The following is an 18,966-nucleotide window of genomic DNA, read 5'->3' as shown; positions in this document are numbered from 1 at the left end:
AGAATGCATGATGTGTAATGTTACATTTAAGTATGGACAGTAGAATGATTTCTAGTTATAATTCAAGTATGAGCAGGATGTCTGAGTTTGATAAAACTGAAAGTTCTTAATGTAATTTTAAGAAAATAATCATTTTTTTTTCATCCCAGGATTAACTGTAAGCAATTTGAGAGATTTTATATGAAGTCACATCGTCATTTCTTACTATAGTTATGAGTTCAGAGATCTCTTTTAGAGTTAAACAGTTTTGTGGCACTCTTACGTTAAGAACCCGGTGACTATAACCATTCAAGTCACAGACTAGCAAATGTCATGTCAATAAAAGAAGGTCTCCCTGTCTGATTTAAATAGCAATTGGATTTTAAGCATGGTTAGTCAGGACCATTACAGGACTACAGAAAAGCCCCTGATGCTGCTTTTCATCCAGTAATAAGTTAAGATCACATCACTTTTCATCCCTGGACAGGGTGGATGAAAATATAACAAATAGGTTGGAACACCCTCTGAGATTTCAACTGAGCAGTCCCTAACTACTGTTAAGCGTTTTTCTTATTTTGTCAGAGGGCAGGAAGCAATGACTGACAAGCTGATTTTTGTTCACACTGAGAATGGCTTTAAACTGCTGCTTCAACAAATTATTATTATTTTTATCATATGTAGCTTTTGATCACTCAAATCGGCATTAATAGGCTGCCTCTATTTTTAATGCAAAGGGAATTATAAGAGACACATATGGGTTGAATAACATTTTTTAAGTGAATAATGCCAAATCAGTTTTGATAGTAAACCACTTTATGTAAAGGCGATGGATAAATAAATATAGAACATACGGTCCCATTTTTTAAGTGAAGAAGAAATATACTTAGTATCATTTAAAGTTTTATAAAATCTTACATTAAAAATATAAACTATTCGACAAGGGTCTTACCCGTATCCCAGTGATTAAAGGTCTAATTGTATATAAACTGTAACTCTAGATCTGATGAGCAATTTGTCTTGATGATGTCTCATTGGGCGTGGAGAGATACATATGGCTATTCAAACCATATTTCAGATATTCACTCAACAAACACATCATAATAGTAGCATTGTGCAATCCCTGAACAATAACTAGAGTTGCTTCTATGTGAGATTCTTATGTATTATTCACAATTAAAATGGGGAGATTAAGACAGTCCAGAGAATAAAGTATTTATAGAAGCAGTATGAAAAGTCTAGCTTAGTGCAACTCTGATATGTTCCATAGTCTATGATAGGGTAACTATAGTAATAGGATGAGAAAAAATAACACAATACACAAATGTTTTCCATTTTCTTTTTCTTTCGGTTCCTTTCTTTTTTTTGTTTTGTTTGTTTGTTTGTTTGTTTTTTGGTGTAGGGGGCACAAAAATAATAACCAAGAACAAGACAACAGACTAACATAATAAAATTGTGGCTTACTCTGAAAAGATTTTTCTTGATTTTGCTAATGTTCAGTAGAAAATTAACTCTTTCATTTTCAAATTTGCATTTTTCAGGTGCCCCCCTATGCCGAATCTGAAATATAATGTTTCCTATATATTTATATAAGAACAAAGACGCATGTTGTGTCTGTGATACTGAAGAGTGACAAGGAAGAAACCATGGGGAGAAATCATTCTCTAAAGAAATAAAACATATTTCTCTTTCATTTAGTCTAGGGTAGGTTCTAAAAAATTAAGGCTGTATTGCCCTAGAAGCGAGATGGTTATTCTAACAAAGACTTAACTAATGCAAAGCCTGTTTGAGCAACTGAAAAGTGTGTGTGTGTGTGTGGGGAGGTTGTGTTTACAAGTATGCAGCTTGCATTCATGCATTTTAAAGCCAACTTAAAAAGTTCTGTCGGATCATGAATTATTTGATTAGAATATAAATGCTAGGAGGTTTATTGTCTAGTATTATTTCTTTCAAATTTTATGTCTGTCACAACAGCAAAAGGAGCTACTTGTGGTTAAGTATATTTTTATAGCCCATTTTTGCTATTTTTTTGATGTGGAAAAGCAACCAATGAGTAAATCACTTTTTCAGATATGGACTATAGAACTCCTTTCTCTTTCCCCCAATTGGCTAAAATGAGCATCATGATTTTAGCAGAAACATGACAATAAAACCTCTTGTCTTTGTTACATAGCAACATTTCATCCTGAAAGAAAAAGAAGAAGAAAAAAAAAACAGGTGAATGTTTTCAAAATCAGCAAATTGAACTAAACTGTGTTCCTGCATTAAATTAATGAAAATATGTGTGGCCTTTTGGCAGTTGACCCTATTCTAATAAAACAAGACAGGGAAGGGCTGATCATTTCATTTGTGTGCATAGAAAAATGAGCACAGAAAAAAATAAGTCGTAAATACTGTATATTTTTCCTGCTAACCTCTTAGCATGAGAAACCCCAACTGCTTTCCTAGTAATAAAAACATATTTTTAAACAGTATTTTACACCATTTTCTACTGTATTGTGGAAATTATTTTCTCTAATTCTGTTTTCAGGTTTGTATTAAACGAATAATACATATATTTCACATAGATTAAACTCTTTAATCCATCTAGCCCAGTGGTCCTCAACCTTTTTTGGGCCACAGACCGGTTTAATGTCAGAAAATATTTTCACGGACTGGGTGGGACAGATAAATGTATCACATGACCGAAACAAGCGTCAAGAGTGAGTCTTAGACGGATGTAACAGAGGGAATCTGGTCATTTTTTAAAAATAAAACATTATTCAGACTTAAATATAAATAAAATGGAAATAATGTAAGTTAATTCATTCTTTCTCTGCGGACTGGTACCAAATGGCCCACAGACCCGGTACCAGTCCGCAGCCCGGGGGTTGGGGATCACTGATCTATAGGACAGAGATGAGGGAAGACAACATTTAAGATTTAGTGATTTTTTTTAATCCTATTAAAAACTAACAAGTCTTTCTATTATTTTTGTAAGTTAGCTTCCAATGTCCGTGCAGGAGGAGCGTGCCTTGTTAAATGAAATGTTAAACCTGAAACTTTCAACAAATTAGGAACACAATTAGCTGGGAAAAATCTTAAAGCAAACAGACCACTTCAAGTCTCATTCTCACAAGCATTCAAGTGTAAAGAAACCCTGCTGGTTTTAGAAACAAACAGCTCCTCACATCCTTTCACCGTTTGTTTAGTCAGCAAATATTTTTTCAATGGAACATTTCTTGATTGCTTGTTTATTATTATTTTTCCATTCACTTCAGGAAAAAAAATAAACAAACAAAACCAAAATATTAAACTTTGGGGGAAATTTGGTCAAGTGAATTGTTTTTGCAAAGGACTGCCTAGAGAAAAACAAACCAATATACATGTAAATATCACATCACCACGGAGAATGTAGGTTAACTAAAGAGGCTGACAGAGGCTCTGCTTTTGACCATATAGGGTCAGTAGGTATAGTCATTTGGCACATGACCATAGGTTTTTATGATCTGTTACCTAATGAAGCATAAAGATGTTTTTCATCAACTAGCTTATCAATTTTGTTTAAATTTCTTTGTATCTCAGTCCACAACAAAATGGGGAGAGAAGATGTAAATTAATTGGGGTAGAGATGGATAAATTTGAAATTATGGAAATCAGAAATATTTTCCAGGGATCTAGAGTGCCTATCTTCTAGTAGTTACCCAGAGGAAGGTGAGTTTGTTTGTTTTTGTTTGTTTGTTTTGATGATTTGATACCAAATTGTAGCTCTGACAAAAATAATTTTTCTTACCTTGTGGAGGATCACCAGCCCGTATTCCTCCAAAACTTTCCCCTAATCTTACAAAAGCTCCTGGGAGCAAAGCTGCACAAGAGTAGGAGGTATGACTAAAGACGGGTGAGCTGTAACCTAGACCCGGATGAGGGTCCGCAGCCAACATCCTTATCGGGCTGGCTGGGAGGGGGCAGCATCAGTTAGGATGGCGGAAGATTGCAGGACTGCGCAGGGGATGTGCTCGCCTGTTTCTATTTGAAGCTCCCGGAGAGAGAGTAACCAACGCCCTGGAAAATATCTATTTGGCAAGAGAAAGTGTGGCTGTCGACCTGGTCCTACTGGGTACCTTGGGCTATGGAATTTCCTCACGGGGATCAACGTGCACCACCAGGAAGAGACTTAGTTCATTTTAGCTCGCTGTAGGGTTAAATAAGGTTGTCTTTCACTTTCTAGGGAGTTTATTACGAACATTATTGCATGACTGAGAATGTGCATGACATCCAGAAAGTAAAAGTTATTACAGGGGAGGCACAGACTATTTCAATTATTTAAGGCCAATGAACTTCACAAATCACTCTCTAAATCAGATCTGCTCAACATGGGAGTTCCGTTTTGTCTCCATTATTCACCTCCAGAAGCAATGTTAGTTTTTTTGGGGTTTTTTTTTTTTTTCAGATCGGATTTGAATGCTAAATAAAATAAATTTCAAAATAGTTCTCTGCTAGTATCAGGTGACAAGCTAATAAGTAGTCAACAGAAAGACCAAGTCCTGTTGAAAGTAGGGACATTTAAAAACAGTAAATAGCTCAAAGCAATGGAAATATAAAAGATTTGTGTCACTCATCTATTTTTTAAGATTTATGTAAAAATCATATTAGCTGCTATTTATTAAATAAAAATTAATCACTTTGAACCCAGTTTTGAAAGTAATTTTACTTCAATTATAATATAGTGGACACAAAAATCCAAGCGTTGTAATATAATAGTAAAACGGTGTAAGCTATTATTTAGATTGTGAGTTTACTCACCCAGCTAACCAAATCTTAGTCTGCTGGTTTAGTCACAGTGCACCTCGCCGGTCTCTTACCTCGGACTGTGAGGGTAGCAGAGGCCTCCACTTTTCCCACCCGGTTCTCGGCGACGCACATGTAGGAGCCTTCATCCGCACTCAAGACCTTCTTAATTCTCAGCGTGTAGTCATCTTTAATGTCATACCTGTGTAGAATATAAAATGGCTTGATTAACTTGTTTGGGGTATATGTAGTTACACTGGATTCAAATATATGATTTATTTTTTTTAGGTATCTTGAATATAAGGTAGCTCAAATGTTTAAAGAGGAATTTAGTCTCTGAGTTGTTGGCAAATTGACAAAACAAGCATTGGTTACAAGAATTAAGAAGGGTCTTGATTTTTATTAAATTAGCAACATTAACTCTTAAAATATCAACAAGCCTTGGAGTGATTCTGGAAGTGCACGCTCTCAGCTCTTTCTGAAAAAAAAAAAAGATCATGATTTCTTTGAAACAGTTTGTTTCCTAAAACTACATACTTCACAAGCAATTAGATTTTTAAATATTTCCACAGGTCCAATAAATGTGGCCTTCTTTCTTGTATTTCTTTCTGGATAAATTGGTATACGCCCAAAAGTAATTTCATTGATGTTTTACATTATTACACTGGGTAGCTGGAGAAATGTTCATTTTTCCTTAGAGAACAAATACTGACTGAGTAAAATGAGAAATTATGAATAATAGTTTCTTATATTTAAACAGTTCTTTACAGTTCACAACAGTTTAACATACGATTTGACAAAAATAAATGACTTAGAGAAAATGTCTGTTTCCAAACGCCACTTTGTATAGAAGATGCTAAGATTGTCTTGAGGTACAAAGAGACTGAGATAGTGTGTCTGCAGCACGCCCATTTATTTTCCTCACATAGAGGAGCACACACCCCCTCCATTTGATGTGTGTGTTTGTTGTGCTGGTTCATGTGCATTGGGCAGGTGTGCACTTCTGTGTGTTGTGTTCAGAGTGTCAAAACAAAATTTATCATTATTTTTCTCAGTACCAACCTAAAACCAAATGTAATCCTCGGAGGTTCATAATGCATTAACTAACGTACACATCCTTTCAAACCTTACGTACTTAAATTGGACCATTTAACATACTTAAATTTCGCCCCAATTTTGTCTTAGCCCCTTTGAAATAGTTGCGATGAAAATACTAAGTAACTGGAGCATACTTTGGTAGAAAACAGCAACTTTTTAAACATGGTTTAATATTATGTATGATCAACAACATGGAGGAGGTACCATCTGACTTTAATTAAATACAAGGGGGAAGAAAAAAGAAACAGATGAAAAACATTACTGGTGAGGAAATTCTAATAGAAATTGGGTGATTTGGATTGTGAAATCTGCCAGTCTCAGACTTGTATAAATGCAGTCATTGTTGCCAGGTTTGATTAATGACAGTTGTACAATCGTGTGCTGACAGTCCCCACCATAAAGATACCTTTTTTTTCCTGATATGAAACACTGCTGAAAAATGCAGCCCATTCAGATCTGGCCCCCGGACAACATGTGCTATCATCACTGTACCGTGAATTGAGATTGATTGGTAACCAGCTGTGACAAAGTGGGAAAAGAAGCTCTGGTTTTGTGTAGTTTTTATTCCCCCCCAAAGGAAAAAGGAAAAAAAAAAAAGGAAAAAAAACTGAATTGTGTCAAAACCATTACCATCTGTTCAGCCAAATAATAAACAAAACAAAATACATTTATTTTAATACTTAAAACAACAGTTTGTGTGCAAGTGTCTGTGTGTGAGTGTGATCGTCTATTCGATGAATAATCTCAGAAGTGTTTCAAAAGAGAAAATATTATAATTTTTGTTAAGGAACAAAGTGCTGTATTTTAAAAGCACTTCCCAGTTTAAACAAAATAATCTATTTTATTTCTTTCTCCTGAAGAAACTTTTTTTTTTGGATTTTCTATAAAAAATATCAAACCAGATTTGAAAAATGGTAACATTTTATAATATAACCACATTTCATACAGTTTTCTTACTTTGAAGTCTTGCATGTACATTACACTGCTATGTGGGAAATTCTCATGATTTCCTGGCCTTTATGAATATAATTTAGATAATTTAGGGACCTCCCCTTCCAAGGCATCCACAGTGGCTTTAGAACTTGGAAGGAGAAAATAACAACAAAAAATACACTACAAATGCCATTATAAAGTGGAATTTTTACCATGTTCAGTTCAACTCTGTATATTATTGGGTTACGTGGTGGCTCTACATTAGCAAAATTTTCTGAAGGGCCATTTCATCTCAAAAGCAACTTTGTTTTTCCTGGATGAACATTTATTTCCTCAACATCTTTAGTTTTTGAAATCACCTACTACCTCTTACTATAAGATATCTGGTTCCAATTCTAGAACCAATGCTTTGACTGAGCACTTAAACTTTTACTGCCTACGTACTTTATTAATCATTAAGTTGGCCAATAGTAAAAACTATGAATTGAACCAGGAAACATTTAATGTCTACGGATGTCTACGTGTCTTTTTTTTTTTAAATAGAACATATTAAAACATTTATTTTAATGATAAAATGTGTACAAAACTTATTTAAATTCTATTCAGGCAAAAATTTGCATTTGTAGCTCTTGCATTTGTGTACTTGCTGAGGACAATCTCGTATGATGCTCCAGCAGTGGTCTGCTCACCACTAACAGCTCCAAGATTTTCAGGAAACTTATTTTTTTTTATTATAATAATTTTATTTTTTTAATGGGGTGCATCAATAAATCAGGATACATATATTCAAAGATAACAAGTCCAGGTTATCTTGTCGTTCAATTATGTTGCATACCCATCACCTAAAGTCAGATTGTCCTCTGTCACCTTCTATCTTGTTTTCTTTGTGCCCTTCCCCCTCCCCTTTTCCCTCTCCCATTCCCCCCTCCCCGCCGTAACCACCACACTCTTATCAATGTCTCTTAGTTTCACTTTTATGTCCCACCTACGTATGGAATAATGCAGTTCCTGTTTTTTTCTGATCTACTTATTTCACTTCGTATAATGTTATCAAGATCCCACCATTTTGCTGTAAATGTTCCGATGTCATCATTTCTTATGGCTGAGTAGTACTCCATAGTGTATATGTGCCACATCTTCTTTATCCAGTCATCTATTGACGGGATTTTTGGTTGTTTCCATGTCCTGGCCACTGTGAACAATGTTGCAATAAACATGGGGCTGCATGTGTCTTTACATATCAATGTTTCTGAGTTTTGGGGGTATATACCCAGTAGAGGAATTGCTGGGTCATAAGGTAGTTCTATTTTCAGTTTTTTGAGGAATCACCATACTTTCTTCCATAATGGTTGTACTACTTTACATTCCCACCAACAGTGTATGAGGGTTCCTTTTTCTCCACAGCCTCTCCAACATTTGCTATTACCTGTCTTGCTAATAATAGCTAATCGAACAGGTGTGAGGTGGTATCTCATTGCCGTTTTGATTTGCATTTCTCTAATAGCTAAAGAAGATGAGCATCTTTTCATATATCTGTTGGCCATTTTCTACGTTTCTTTATTTGTAGGGAGACTGGAAAAGTTCGCACTTAATTTTCAAAAGATTTGCACTCAGTCCACATGACTGAAGACCACCCTATACTTTTTAGACTCTTTCAGAAAATAAATGTCTACAGTAACAGTCATTCCATAGTTCCAAAAGTCAATACAAAATTAATTACGTAACTTTTACCTGATAATGTCACTAAGTTTACTGCCTGCTTCAAACAGAAGAATTTTTAGGATAACAATCACTTATTAATCTTATACAATCATTCATTGATAATTAAAGACCCATCCTTAAACTAATGATGCCTCTGTATAGATTAGTCGAAATGGAGATACATCCATTTAGAAGTCAGTGATGATGTATTTCAAATGGTCAGAAAAGAGCATTTTAACAACTCTCAACTTCGAATCAAGGTACTGTTCTAGAAAACAAACTTTCCCGGAGAAATTTAAATCATTTTGTTTCGTTCACTCTTGACAGCTAAAAGTAGGAAAAGTTTCTCAGTTTTCCTGAAACAACTTTTCGGCTCACAGTTTTTCAAACCATATCCTTCCACAGGCCATAGTTGTTATTAAAATCCTCACAAGTGCCTTTTGGCAACCTAAGTGCCAGGTGATATTTTCTTAATCCTGAAGTTAAGCTCTTAAATCACAACTGAGGTCTGGCACCTTAAGATAAACACAAACGGCCATTAGTGTTTTGCTGGCAAAGGAACATCAGTGTAGCTTACTATGAGCCATAGCCAACCTGGGTCACATTCTCCTTGTTATCCACAGTTATAATGCAGGCTAACATTTACTGTTTGGGTCAAGGAGCCTGTACCTTTCTTTCAGGTTTTGGGTCCCCAGCATTTTTGCGCAGGCCACTTTAGAGCAGCATAAAAGGTTGGATAGCTTTTTTAAAATGAAAATTAATGCAATACTCGAAGAGAAAGGAAACGTGACAAAATCATTCCAGGAGATTAGACTTGCATGGAAATCTTAAGAGTCAAGGTGGCCTCTGAGGAGAACTTTCTGTTCTGTTCTTGAAGCCCCTAGCGAGAGCCCAAGTGAAAGCATCTGACTCGGCTTCAATTAACTGCACAATACTTTACACCGTCTTGTCTTTTCTTAAATGCTATCCTTATTAGCTCCAACCCCTGTCAACCTGTAGCAATAACAGATACCTTACCTATAAAACTTAAGAATCTATATAGCTTTGCTTTTCAAAAAAATCTTTGTGTCCATTTTTTTTGGTAAGGACTTCAATGATGAGAATAGGAACTGGCGTCATTATATACTTCAGTTACTATCTATTACTTTTGTAACTAAATCACCTCAAGATTGTACCCACAGATGAAAATCCTCTCTCCTACACCGCCTTTAGCACAGCTGAGAGAGCAGGACACGTTCCAACTGAAAAGCTGAGAGAAAACAAGCCAAAAAGACGTTTTAAAACAGACACAAGAGGATAACAATAGTTGACTTGACGAAGTACAGATAACAGAGCATAGGGTAATTAGGCCCCAAGACTACAGCCAGGGCTTTGGGGCACCCACCACCTGGCAAGGAGAGCCTGTCCTTGGAGCTTGAACAACTAAAGCAACCTGCAGCTGAGTCCTCCCAGAAAGACCAGAGCATCGTGCTCACCCAGAAACCAAAGTGCCCTCTTGTTTCCATCACGGCCGCCTGTGGCCACCCTGTTTGTGCCTCTGTCTCTCCCGTCCTCCACATCTATGACAGACAAGGGAGACCCCAGGGATTCATTCTGTTGGCAAATTTGTGGACAGCTGTAAACTTCACGGCCTTTTGTAGTACAGTCTGAACCCTGCATGGTTTCCATCCTTTCCCGGCATCAGCTCTCGTGCTTCTCCTTCTCTGCAGTGAGCTTCATCCTCTCTGATACAACCTCTCCCAAAACTTTTACAGCCTCTGCCATAAAAATTCTCCCTCTACCTTCTGAGCTACTTGCTCGTCGATTTGTAAAACTCCCGTATCCTCTATGTTTCTCAGATTTTTATTCGCACTCCCATGCCTTAATGGAAGCCTGATTTTTTTCTCCTGAGCGTTGGTGGAAGGGTGGAGTAAGAAGGGAGAGGAAACCATCCTCCCTGCCATTTGAAACAGTTCCTCAATGCCTGGCCCACAGTCGGTGCTCAATACATATTTTCAAACTGAGTTACTTATCCTCTCTCATGAAAAGGAAACAAAGTCTTAGTCCATTGAACAGAAATATCATCCAGTTTTCAGTTTCAAACAGAAATTCTTTAGAATTTCTTTCTCTTTAAAAAAAAAATAGTAATTAATAGGACTTATGACTTAGGTCTTTTTAAAGCATTAAATGAGTCAATAATTCTAGTTTTGAGACTGGAACCTAGCATGTACTAAATTTACCCAATCGATGCCAGCAGGCATTTGCCAGCACTTCCTCTCATTCCAGCCAGCTCTCCTTCCCCAGCGGTATGGTCTCAGCCTCACTTTGGCCATGGTCGCATAGTAGAGCCCTAGACCGTATCTTTGATATCAAATGCCTGATCCTGCCATAACCACAGGTGTTTCCTACCGTCTTAGTCCGTTTACACACTGAACCTCTCCCTCCATTGCTATCAACCGTACATCACCACCTCTGTCTCAGTCTCACTCAAATTCTATGGTCTGTACGTTGCCTACCAATACCCTTACTTTTCTGGTCCCACTGCCTTTCCATGGCATTTGCCTGGCAAAACCGCAAGGTAATATGATACTGTACTGTGTGTCCTTTAACTATCAAGAGTAGATGAATAAATGTTCAACTTACCCACAAGTCCAAACTTCCACACCCAGCCTATATGTTCTTCCTGTTCTGGTCTCCGCTCAGCCAGCCAGCCCTGTCTTGCCCCCTTTTCTTACCCTCAAGCCCAGACTCTTCAGGCTCTCCCCGCCTCTGCATCTCTGAGGTCCTCACATCCGGACCTCACAAACTCTCTCTCCCTTCAGGCTAAAGACTTCTGCTCATCCTGACACATGACTAACTTGTTTACAAGCTGTCCACACCTCTAGATTTTAAGTGCCACAAAGACTTAGCTATGTCACTTGTCTTCAGTTACGCCCTCAAAGCTCAGTATAGTGAATTAAACCCAGTAGGCAATCCAGATCAGTTTACTCATGAAGGAATAAATGAAGACTACATAGATGCAGGAAGAGGAAGAGCGTCTTCTTTTCATCAGGATAAACCGTGGCTGCTAACCACACTGGAGACTCTTTTTTTTTTTTTTCTGAAGCTGGAAACGGGGAGAGACAGTCAGACAGACTCCCGCAATGCGCCCGACCGGGATCCACCCAGCATGCCCACCAGGGGCGATGCTCTGCCCACCAGGGAGCGATGCTCTGCTGTGACCAGAGCCACTCTAGGGCCTGGGGCAGAGGCCGAGGAGCCATCCCCAGCGCCCGGGCCATCTTTGCTCCAGTGGAGCCTTGGCTGCGGGAGGGGAAGAGAGAGACAGAGAGGAAGGAGCCGGGGGTGGGTGGGTGGAGAAGCAAATGGGCGCTTCTCCTATGTGCCCTGGCCGGGAATCGAACCCAGGTCCCCCGCACGCCAGGCCGACGCTCTACTGCTGAGCCAACCGGCCAGGGCCCTCAGGGGACTCTTTGAGCATTAAGTATCACTTTCTTTTCAGTTCTCTGAACTTGGACTCCGAGTTTGTTTAACTTGTACCTACTTCTCATCACTTTTTTTTAAAATCTCAAAACATTTTCTCTGTGTTTAATCTCTTCTAAATGACTATGACCACAATTAACACCACGTTGCAGAAGGACCTGGAAGAATCTATACTTCAAAGGAGATAATAATTTAAAGACAATGAACTTGCTCAGACCCATTCTCGTTCTATGTATGGTTTAAACTGGAAACCACATGTTAGTTAACCTTCAACCTGTTGCCTAGTTGAAAAAAATTCAATTTTAACCAACAGCAAAAATAAAATAAATTAGGTCCAAAAAGTGTAAAATAAAAGCTAATTTTAAGATAAAATGTATATGATATGATCATAACACTATTTCATCAAGAAAAATGTTTGAATAATATCCAACATTAACATCAAAGGTCTAAACACTACAATTTTATAATTAGAACTTTATTTTAATTTTTAATTATTTTAATTTTTATTTATTTTAATTGATTTTATTGAGGCAACTCTAGTTAAAATCATTATAAAGCTTTAGGTGCCCAATTCTACAACACATCTCTGTACACCATATTGTGTGTTCACCCCCCAAAGTGAAGTCTTGATCCTTCACAATTTCTTTCTCTTACAGCCTACTCCACTTTCTCCACCCCTCCAGCAAAAATCATGCTGTGGTCTGTGTCCATGAGTTTTTCCTTTCTCTTTTCTTTGGTCAATCTTTACACCCCACTCACCCAGCACCCACACTCCCTCTCCCTCACAGCTGTCAGCCTGCTCTCTATGAGTCGGTCTCTATTTCACTTGTTCATTTTGTTTATAAGATTCTGCATATGAGTGAAATCATATGGTACTTGTCATTCTCTGCCTGGCTTATTACACTTAGCATAAGGCTCTCTAGGTCCAGCCATGCTGTCACAAAGAGTGAGATTTCCTTCTTTTTTACAGCTGTGTAGTATTCCACTAGGTACCACAGCTAATTCTTATCCATTCATCTACTGATGGGCTTGCAGGCCATTTCCAAATCTTTGTTATTGTAAATAATGCTGCAGTGAACATAGGGCTGCATAAATTTTTTCAAATTAGTGTTTTGGGTTTCTTAAGATAAATTCCCAGAAGTAGAATCATTGTGTCATAGGCATTCCTATTTTTAACTTTCCAAGGTAACTCCATACTGCTTTCCCCAGTGGCTGTATCAATCTGCATTCTCTCCAACCGTGCACAAGAAGTCCCTGTGCACATCCTCTCCCACACTTGCTGTGTTAATTTGTTGATGACAGCCATTCTGGCAGGTGTGAGGTGATAGCTCAGTGTGGTTTTAATTTGCATTTGTCTGATGATTAGTGACCTTGAGCATCTTTTCATATGTCTACTGGCCACCTGTATGTCTTCTTTAGAAAAGTGCCTATTCAGGTCCTTTGCCTATTTTTTTTCATTGGATTGTTTTTTGGGTGGAGTTTTGTAAGTTCTTTATATATATATTTTAAATTAACCACTCATCAGACATATTATTGGTGAAAATGTTCTCCCATAAAATGGGTTCCTTTTTCATTTTGTTGATGGTGTCCTATGTTGTGCAAAAGCTTTTTAGTTTGATGTGGCCCCCCTTGTTTTATTCTTTTGTTTCCCTTGCCTGAGGAGACATATCAGAAAAAAAAATGCTGCTATGTATGACATGTCTGAGATTTTACTGCCTATGTTCTCTTTCTAGGATTTTTATAGTTTTGAGTCAAACTTTAAAAAAAAAAATTTTTTTTTTTTGAGAGAGAGAGAGAGAGGACAGGGGAAAATAGACAGGAAAGGAGAGAGAAGAGAAGCATCAACTCATACTTGTGACACTTCAGTTGTTCATTGATTGCTTTCTCATATATGCCTTGAGCAGGAGGCTCCAGCTGTTCCAGTGACTCCTTGCTCAAGCCAGCGACCCTGGGGTGATGTCTGTGATGATCCCACACTGAAGCCAGCGACACTGGGGTGATGTCTGTGATGATCCCACACTGAAGCCAGCGACCCTGGGGTGATGTCTGTGATGATCCCACACTGAAGCCAGCGACCCTGGGGTGATGTCTGTGATGATCCCACACTGAAGCCAGCGACCCTGGGGTGATGTCTGTGATGATCCCACACTGAAGCCAGCGACCCTGGGGTGATGTCTGTGATGATCCCACATTGAAGCCAGCAACCCTGGGGTGATGTCTATGATGATCCCACACTGAAGCCAGCGACCCTGGGGTGATGTCTGTGATGATCCCACACTGAAGCCAGCGACCCTGGGGTGATGTCTATGATGATCCCACACTGAAGCCAGCGACCCCATGCTCACACTGGTGACCTCGTGTTTAAACCGGATGAGTCTGTGCTCAAGCCAGCAAACACAGGTTCCAGACCCGGGTCCTCGGTGTCCCAGGTCGACTGTCTATCCACTGTGCCACCTCCTGGTCAGGCTAACATTTAAGTTTAGTCCACTTTGAATTTTTCTTGTATATGGTGTAAAAATGCTCTAATTTATTTTTTTGCACATATCTATCCATTTATTGAATAGACTTGCCTCCTTTGTTAAATATTAATTGATCATATAAGCACAGGCTGATTTTTGGCCTTTCCATTCTGTTTCACAGATCAGTGAGTCTGTTTTTATGCCAGTACTGTGTTGCTTTAATTACTATGGTCTTGTAGTATAGTTTGATATCAGGCAGCATATTTCTTCCAACTTTGTTCTTTTTCATTATTGCTATGGCTATTCGGGATCATTTGTGGTTCAATATAAATTTTTGGAATATTTGTCTAGTGCTGTGAATTACACAATTGGTATCCTAATTGGAATTCTATTGAATCTATAAATTGCTTTGGGTAATACGGACATTTTAATGATGTTCATTCTTCCTATCCATGAACATGATATATACTTCCTCTTATTTATGTCTTATTTTCTTTCTTGAGCGTGTTATAATTTTCCAAGTATAGGTCTTTCACATCCTAGTGTGAGTTTATTCCTAGGTATTTGCTCTTTTTGAAGCAACTGTGAACGTCATTGTTTTCTTAGTTTCCCTTTCTGATAGTTCATTGTCAGTGTATAAAAACGCAACTGATTTCTGCATATTTGTTTTATATCCTGTTACTCTACTGAATTCATTTATCAGTTTTAGTATTTTTTTAATATACTTTAGGGTTCTCTAAATATAGTATCATGTCATCTGCAAATAATGGCAGTTTTACTTCTTCCTTTCCAATTTGGATGCCTTTTATTTTTTCTTCTTGTCTGATTGCTGTGGCTAGGACCTCCAGTGCTATCATGAGCCTAGAGTGTGAGTGTGCCAGCAGCCAGCACGGTAGCCCTACTGAATCTCCCATGAGGGGGGAGCTCCAGTCAGATTCACGGGAAAGTGGGGGAGGGGGGGAACGGCTCCTGCTTCAAAGCCAGACAACTGAGTCGTCATGGTCACTTCTCGAGTCTGCTCCAGATGTCTACCCCTTGGCCAAGACAGTAGACTCCTCAGCAGAGTCTAATTCTCACAGGGTGGGGCAAATTTCTTTCCCCAGGCTTCTGTCCCACAGAGGGGATTTACTCCACCCAAGAATGAGGAGGACTGCAGTACGTGCAGAATGATTCAGCACAGGGGTTCTGGTGGCTGTCCTTCTGTGTCGCTCCCAGAGCCACAAACCGCAGACTCTCTTCACGTAACTCTAGTCTGCTCCACCCTCCCTTTGCCAGAACCCAGGGCAGGTGGTTGTGAACGAGATTTTGCGCTTGCCCTTTAAGAGGGTGTCTCAGTGTCTATGGATTCCCATCCCTTTCTGGAAGACAGAAACTTCCCCGCTTTTCACAACCAAATGCCCTGTGGGTGTTGCTTCCTGGCCCTGGTCCTCTGGGCTGGAAAGCCCGACTTAGGGTTTAGGCCCTGCCCTCCTCAAGGGGAATTCCAACCCCCAGCTGAGATATTCCTCCAGAGCTGGGCCAGCCCTTTCCACTTCTCTGCCCTTCAGACCAGTCTCCGTGTGGCTTCTTCTGTGAATCCTTAGTTATAAGACTCCTCTTCATTTAGTCTTCAGTTGGCTTTTCAGGATTGATTGTCCTGAAATTTAGTTGTACATCCACTTTGATCCTGGGAGGACGTGGGTGTAACATCCACCTACTCTGTCACCCTCTGGAATCCAGAGCTCTATTATTATTATTATTATTATTATTATTATTATTACCACTGACAAGATAGTCACTATTTGCCTGGCAAAGCATATTTTTTATTTTTTTAGATTAGTGTGTATTTTGTGGGGGCAAAGACTTATCATTGGAAATTACATTATTGCTTTCAAAAGTTCAGAGAACTTTTTAATATACTCCATAGTTATTCTGACTTTCACTAAATTCAACTACCTTAAAAGTTTAGAGATTAAATAGGTACGCATATGTGTGCATGCGTGTGTGTGTGTGTGTGTAAAGTACTCCTTTCTTCCACATTCATAAAAGATCAAATTCAAACCATTCTAGAGATATGAAGTTTCCTTTCATTAATACTATCAGAAAATAATATTTAGTAGTTTTTGTTGCTGTCCTTAATATGCAACCATGCTAGTAATAAATTCTGCACCAACATTTTATAAATTATTCCAATACAGTATCATCTGCAATCAGCTACATGTATGAGTTTTAAATAGTTTTAGAATATCGCAGGTATTATTTCCAATGAGTTGTCTAATTAATGAGAGCATAAAAAATTATGGCAAAAAAATACAATTATAGCAAAATCAAGGAGAGTATGTTGGATCAAATAAAGTATTCAGGGCAGGTTAAATTTTATTCATCTTAGAAATAGTTATTTTATTGGCTTGACTTAGTTTAAAACAATTTGGTTTTACAATAGGACTTGGAATTGCAACATCACAGTTGAAAAAACCGTTGTTTCTCTCAGTTGAGTGCTTAAAATTAATCTTAACTTTTAAATCCTTTTAGAAAAGGGCTTAGGTGTTAAATCCAAGGGGCTCCACAGAACTCACAGCTCCCACACGAAACAGTTTCTTGACAGACAGCTTCCATTCTTCTTGCCTGTGAGTCAGGAATGAACCCTGTGCTATAAGGACTGCAAGTCTGTAGTAAAATAGATTTCTGCATCTACAGGTGACGTAGTAGACTTGTGGTCTTTGCTGGACACACTTCAAAACGTCTCCTTCTTTGGTGTTGAAAGTGAACACTTGCTAAATTACTGGGGTTGGGGTGGATTCCACAGTATCAGAGGGTGTTCAGTCTGGACTGTGCAACAAGAGATTCACAAGGCCCCTCCTTTTTCTTCTGCCCACAGAAAGGTCCTCGCACACTGTGCTTATAGCATTAGACATTCAACGCAGCTGCAAAGGAGAACGAGTCATCATTCAGTGTACCACACAACTTGCGGGTTGCTAGGTCTATTTGAAAATGAAAGTTCCAGCACTTCTCAAATTTAGTGACTTTTACCTAGTTTTATCAATTTGGTGATTATTTACTCAGCAAGATATATTTTTAAAAAATCCCAGACTCATATTTTCTAGAAATATGCGAAAAAAATATACATTCATCTTGTTATTAATAAAACAAAGGGCCTTTGCCTGGCCAGGCAGTGGTGCAGTGGATAGAGCATCAGACTGAGATGCACAGGACCCAGCTTTGAAACTCCAAGGTCGCTGGCTTGAGCATGGGCTCACCAGCTTGAGGGCGGGTTCACTGGCTTGAGTGTGTTATCTTAGACATGACCCCATAGTTGCTGGTTTGAGCCCAAAGGTTGCTGGCTTGAAGCCCAAGGTCACTTGCTTGAGCCTAAGGTCACTGATTTGAGCAAGGGGTCACTCGGTCTGCTGTAGCCCACAGTCAAGGCACATATGAAAAAGCAATCAATGAACAACTAAGGTGCTGCAATGAAGAGTTGATGCCTCTCATCTCTCTCCCTTCCTGTCTGTCTGTCCTTAGCTGTCTATCTCTCTGAGACTCTCTCTGTCTTTGTCAGAAAAAAAGGGCCTTCTTCAATGACATAGTTATATCAAAACCAATTATGGTATTATTTGTCCATCTCCCTGGTACACCTTCAAAGCTAATGCAAAAATAATAATAATTATCTTTGAAGTGTATTTTTGAACTAATTTCTGTTATTTTTGTTGTAACATTAAAAACAAAACTAAAAATTATATCAAGTAGCATTGGGGTGAGCAATACCCAGGTTTATCATTTCTATTAAACAAGGATTTCTCAACGTCAGTATTGTTGACCTAGGGAAACAGGTTATTCTTTGCTGTGGAAGTTGTCCTGTGTGTACCAGGATGTTTAGCACACCACTCTTAGCCTCTCCCCACTAGATGACAGTAGCATCTAATCCCCAAATGTGGCAATTGAAAATGTCTCCAGTCATCGTCACAAGTCTCTCTGGGTGTAGAAGAAAAAATGTGAGCTCCAAACAAGAACCACTGTCCTAAATTATATGTGGTGAGCACTGCATTCCAGACAGAGTGCTGGCTATTGGGAGATTGCAAAAGTTGTTGAGGAGACAGAGAAATAAGTAATTCTATGTTGATGAGACCAGCACTATTTCCTCTTAGTTAACAGAAATACAAAACAAACAAACAAACAAACAAAATAGCCAATGACTTTGGCATGAAACAGGGAATGGAGCATGATCTGGGTCCAAAGTGAGAAACAAGGATCAGCTCTTTACGTCAGAGAGGACTGGGGTTGGAATCTAGCTGTGCCAACAAAGTGTCCCGTGCCCTTACGCTCATAGTCACTGTCTCTCAGCTTCCGTTTCCTCCTCTGCTGAAGGAGGGATTCCCACCTCAAGGTTGCTGGAAAGATTAATTATAAACTGTGTAAATATCGAGCATGGAACCAGTGGGCGCTCCAGAAAATTACAGTTTTGTTATTATTTTAACATAATATTCTTTCAGAATGAATTATTTCAGTGTAATAGTTAAGAGAGTAGACTTTAGCTAGAGGGCTTAGATTCAAATCTCTCTCTACCACTTAAATTTGCCCCTCAGATTTATAAAAT

The 18,966-nt window shown here is 38.6% G+C and overlaps 1 protein-coding gene across 20 annotated transcripts in view; it reads right to left on the bottom strand.

Annotated features, from left to right (window-relative positions):
- ROBO2 (roundabout guidance receptor 2) overlaps positions 1-18,966 on the bottom strand; it is a 1,433,919-nt gene that overhangs the window by 133,979 nt on the left and 1,280,974 nt on the right. For all 20 annotated transcript variants that reach the window (XM_066241946.1, XM_066241947.1, XM_066241955.1 and 17 more), the window contains exon 6: positions 4,818-4,945. In XM_066241946.1, the coding sequence (XP_066098043.1) occupies positions 4,818-4,945 (128 nt within the window). The remainder of the gene's footprint in view (positions 1-4,817; positions 4,946-18,966) is intronic.

This window comes from Saccopteryx bilineata, chromosome 8 (assembly GCF_036850765.1).
Source record: "Saccopteryx bilineata isolate mSacBil1 chromosome 8, mSacBil1_pri_phased_curated, whole genome shotgun sequence".
In the NCBI taxonomy this organism is placed as follows: domain Eukaryota; kingdom Metazoa; phylum Chordata; class Mammalia; order Chiroptera; family Emballonuridae; genus Saccopteryx; species Saccopteryx bilineata.
This window is presented reverse-complemented; position numbering and strand designations above follow the sequence as displayed.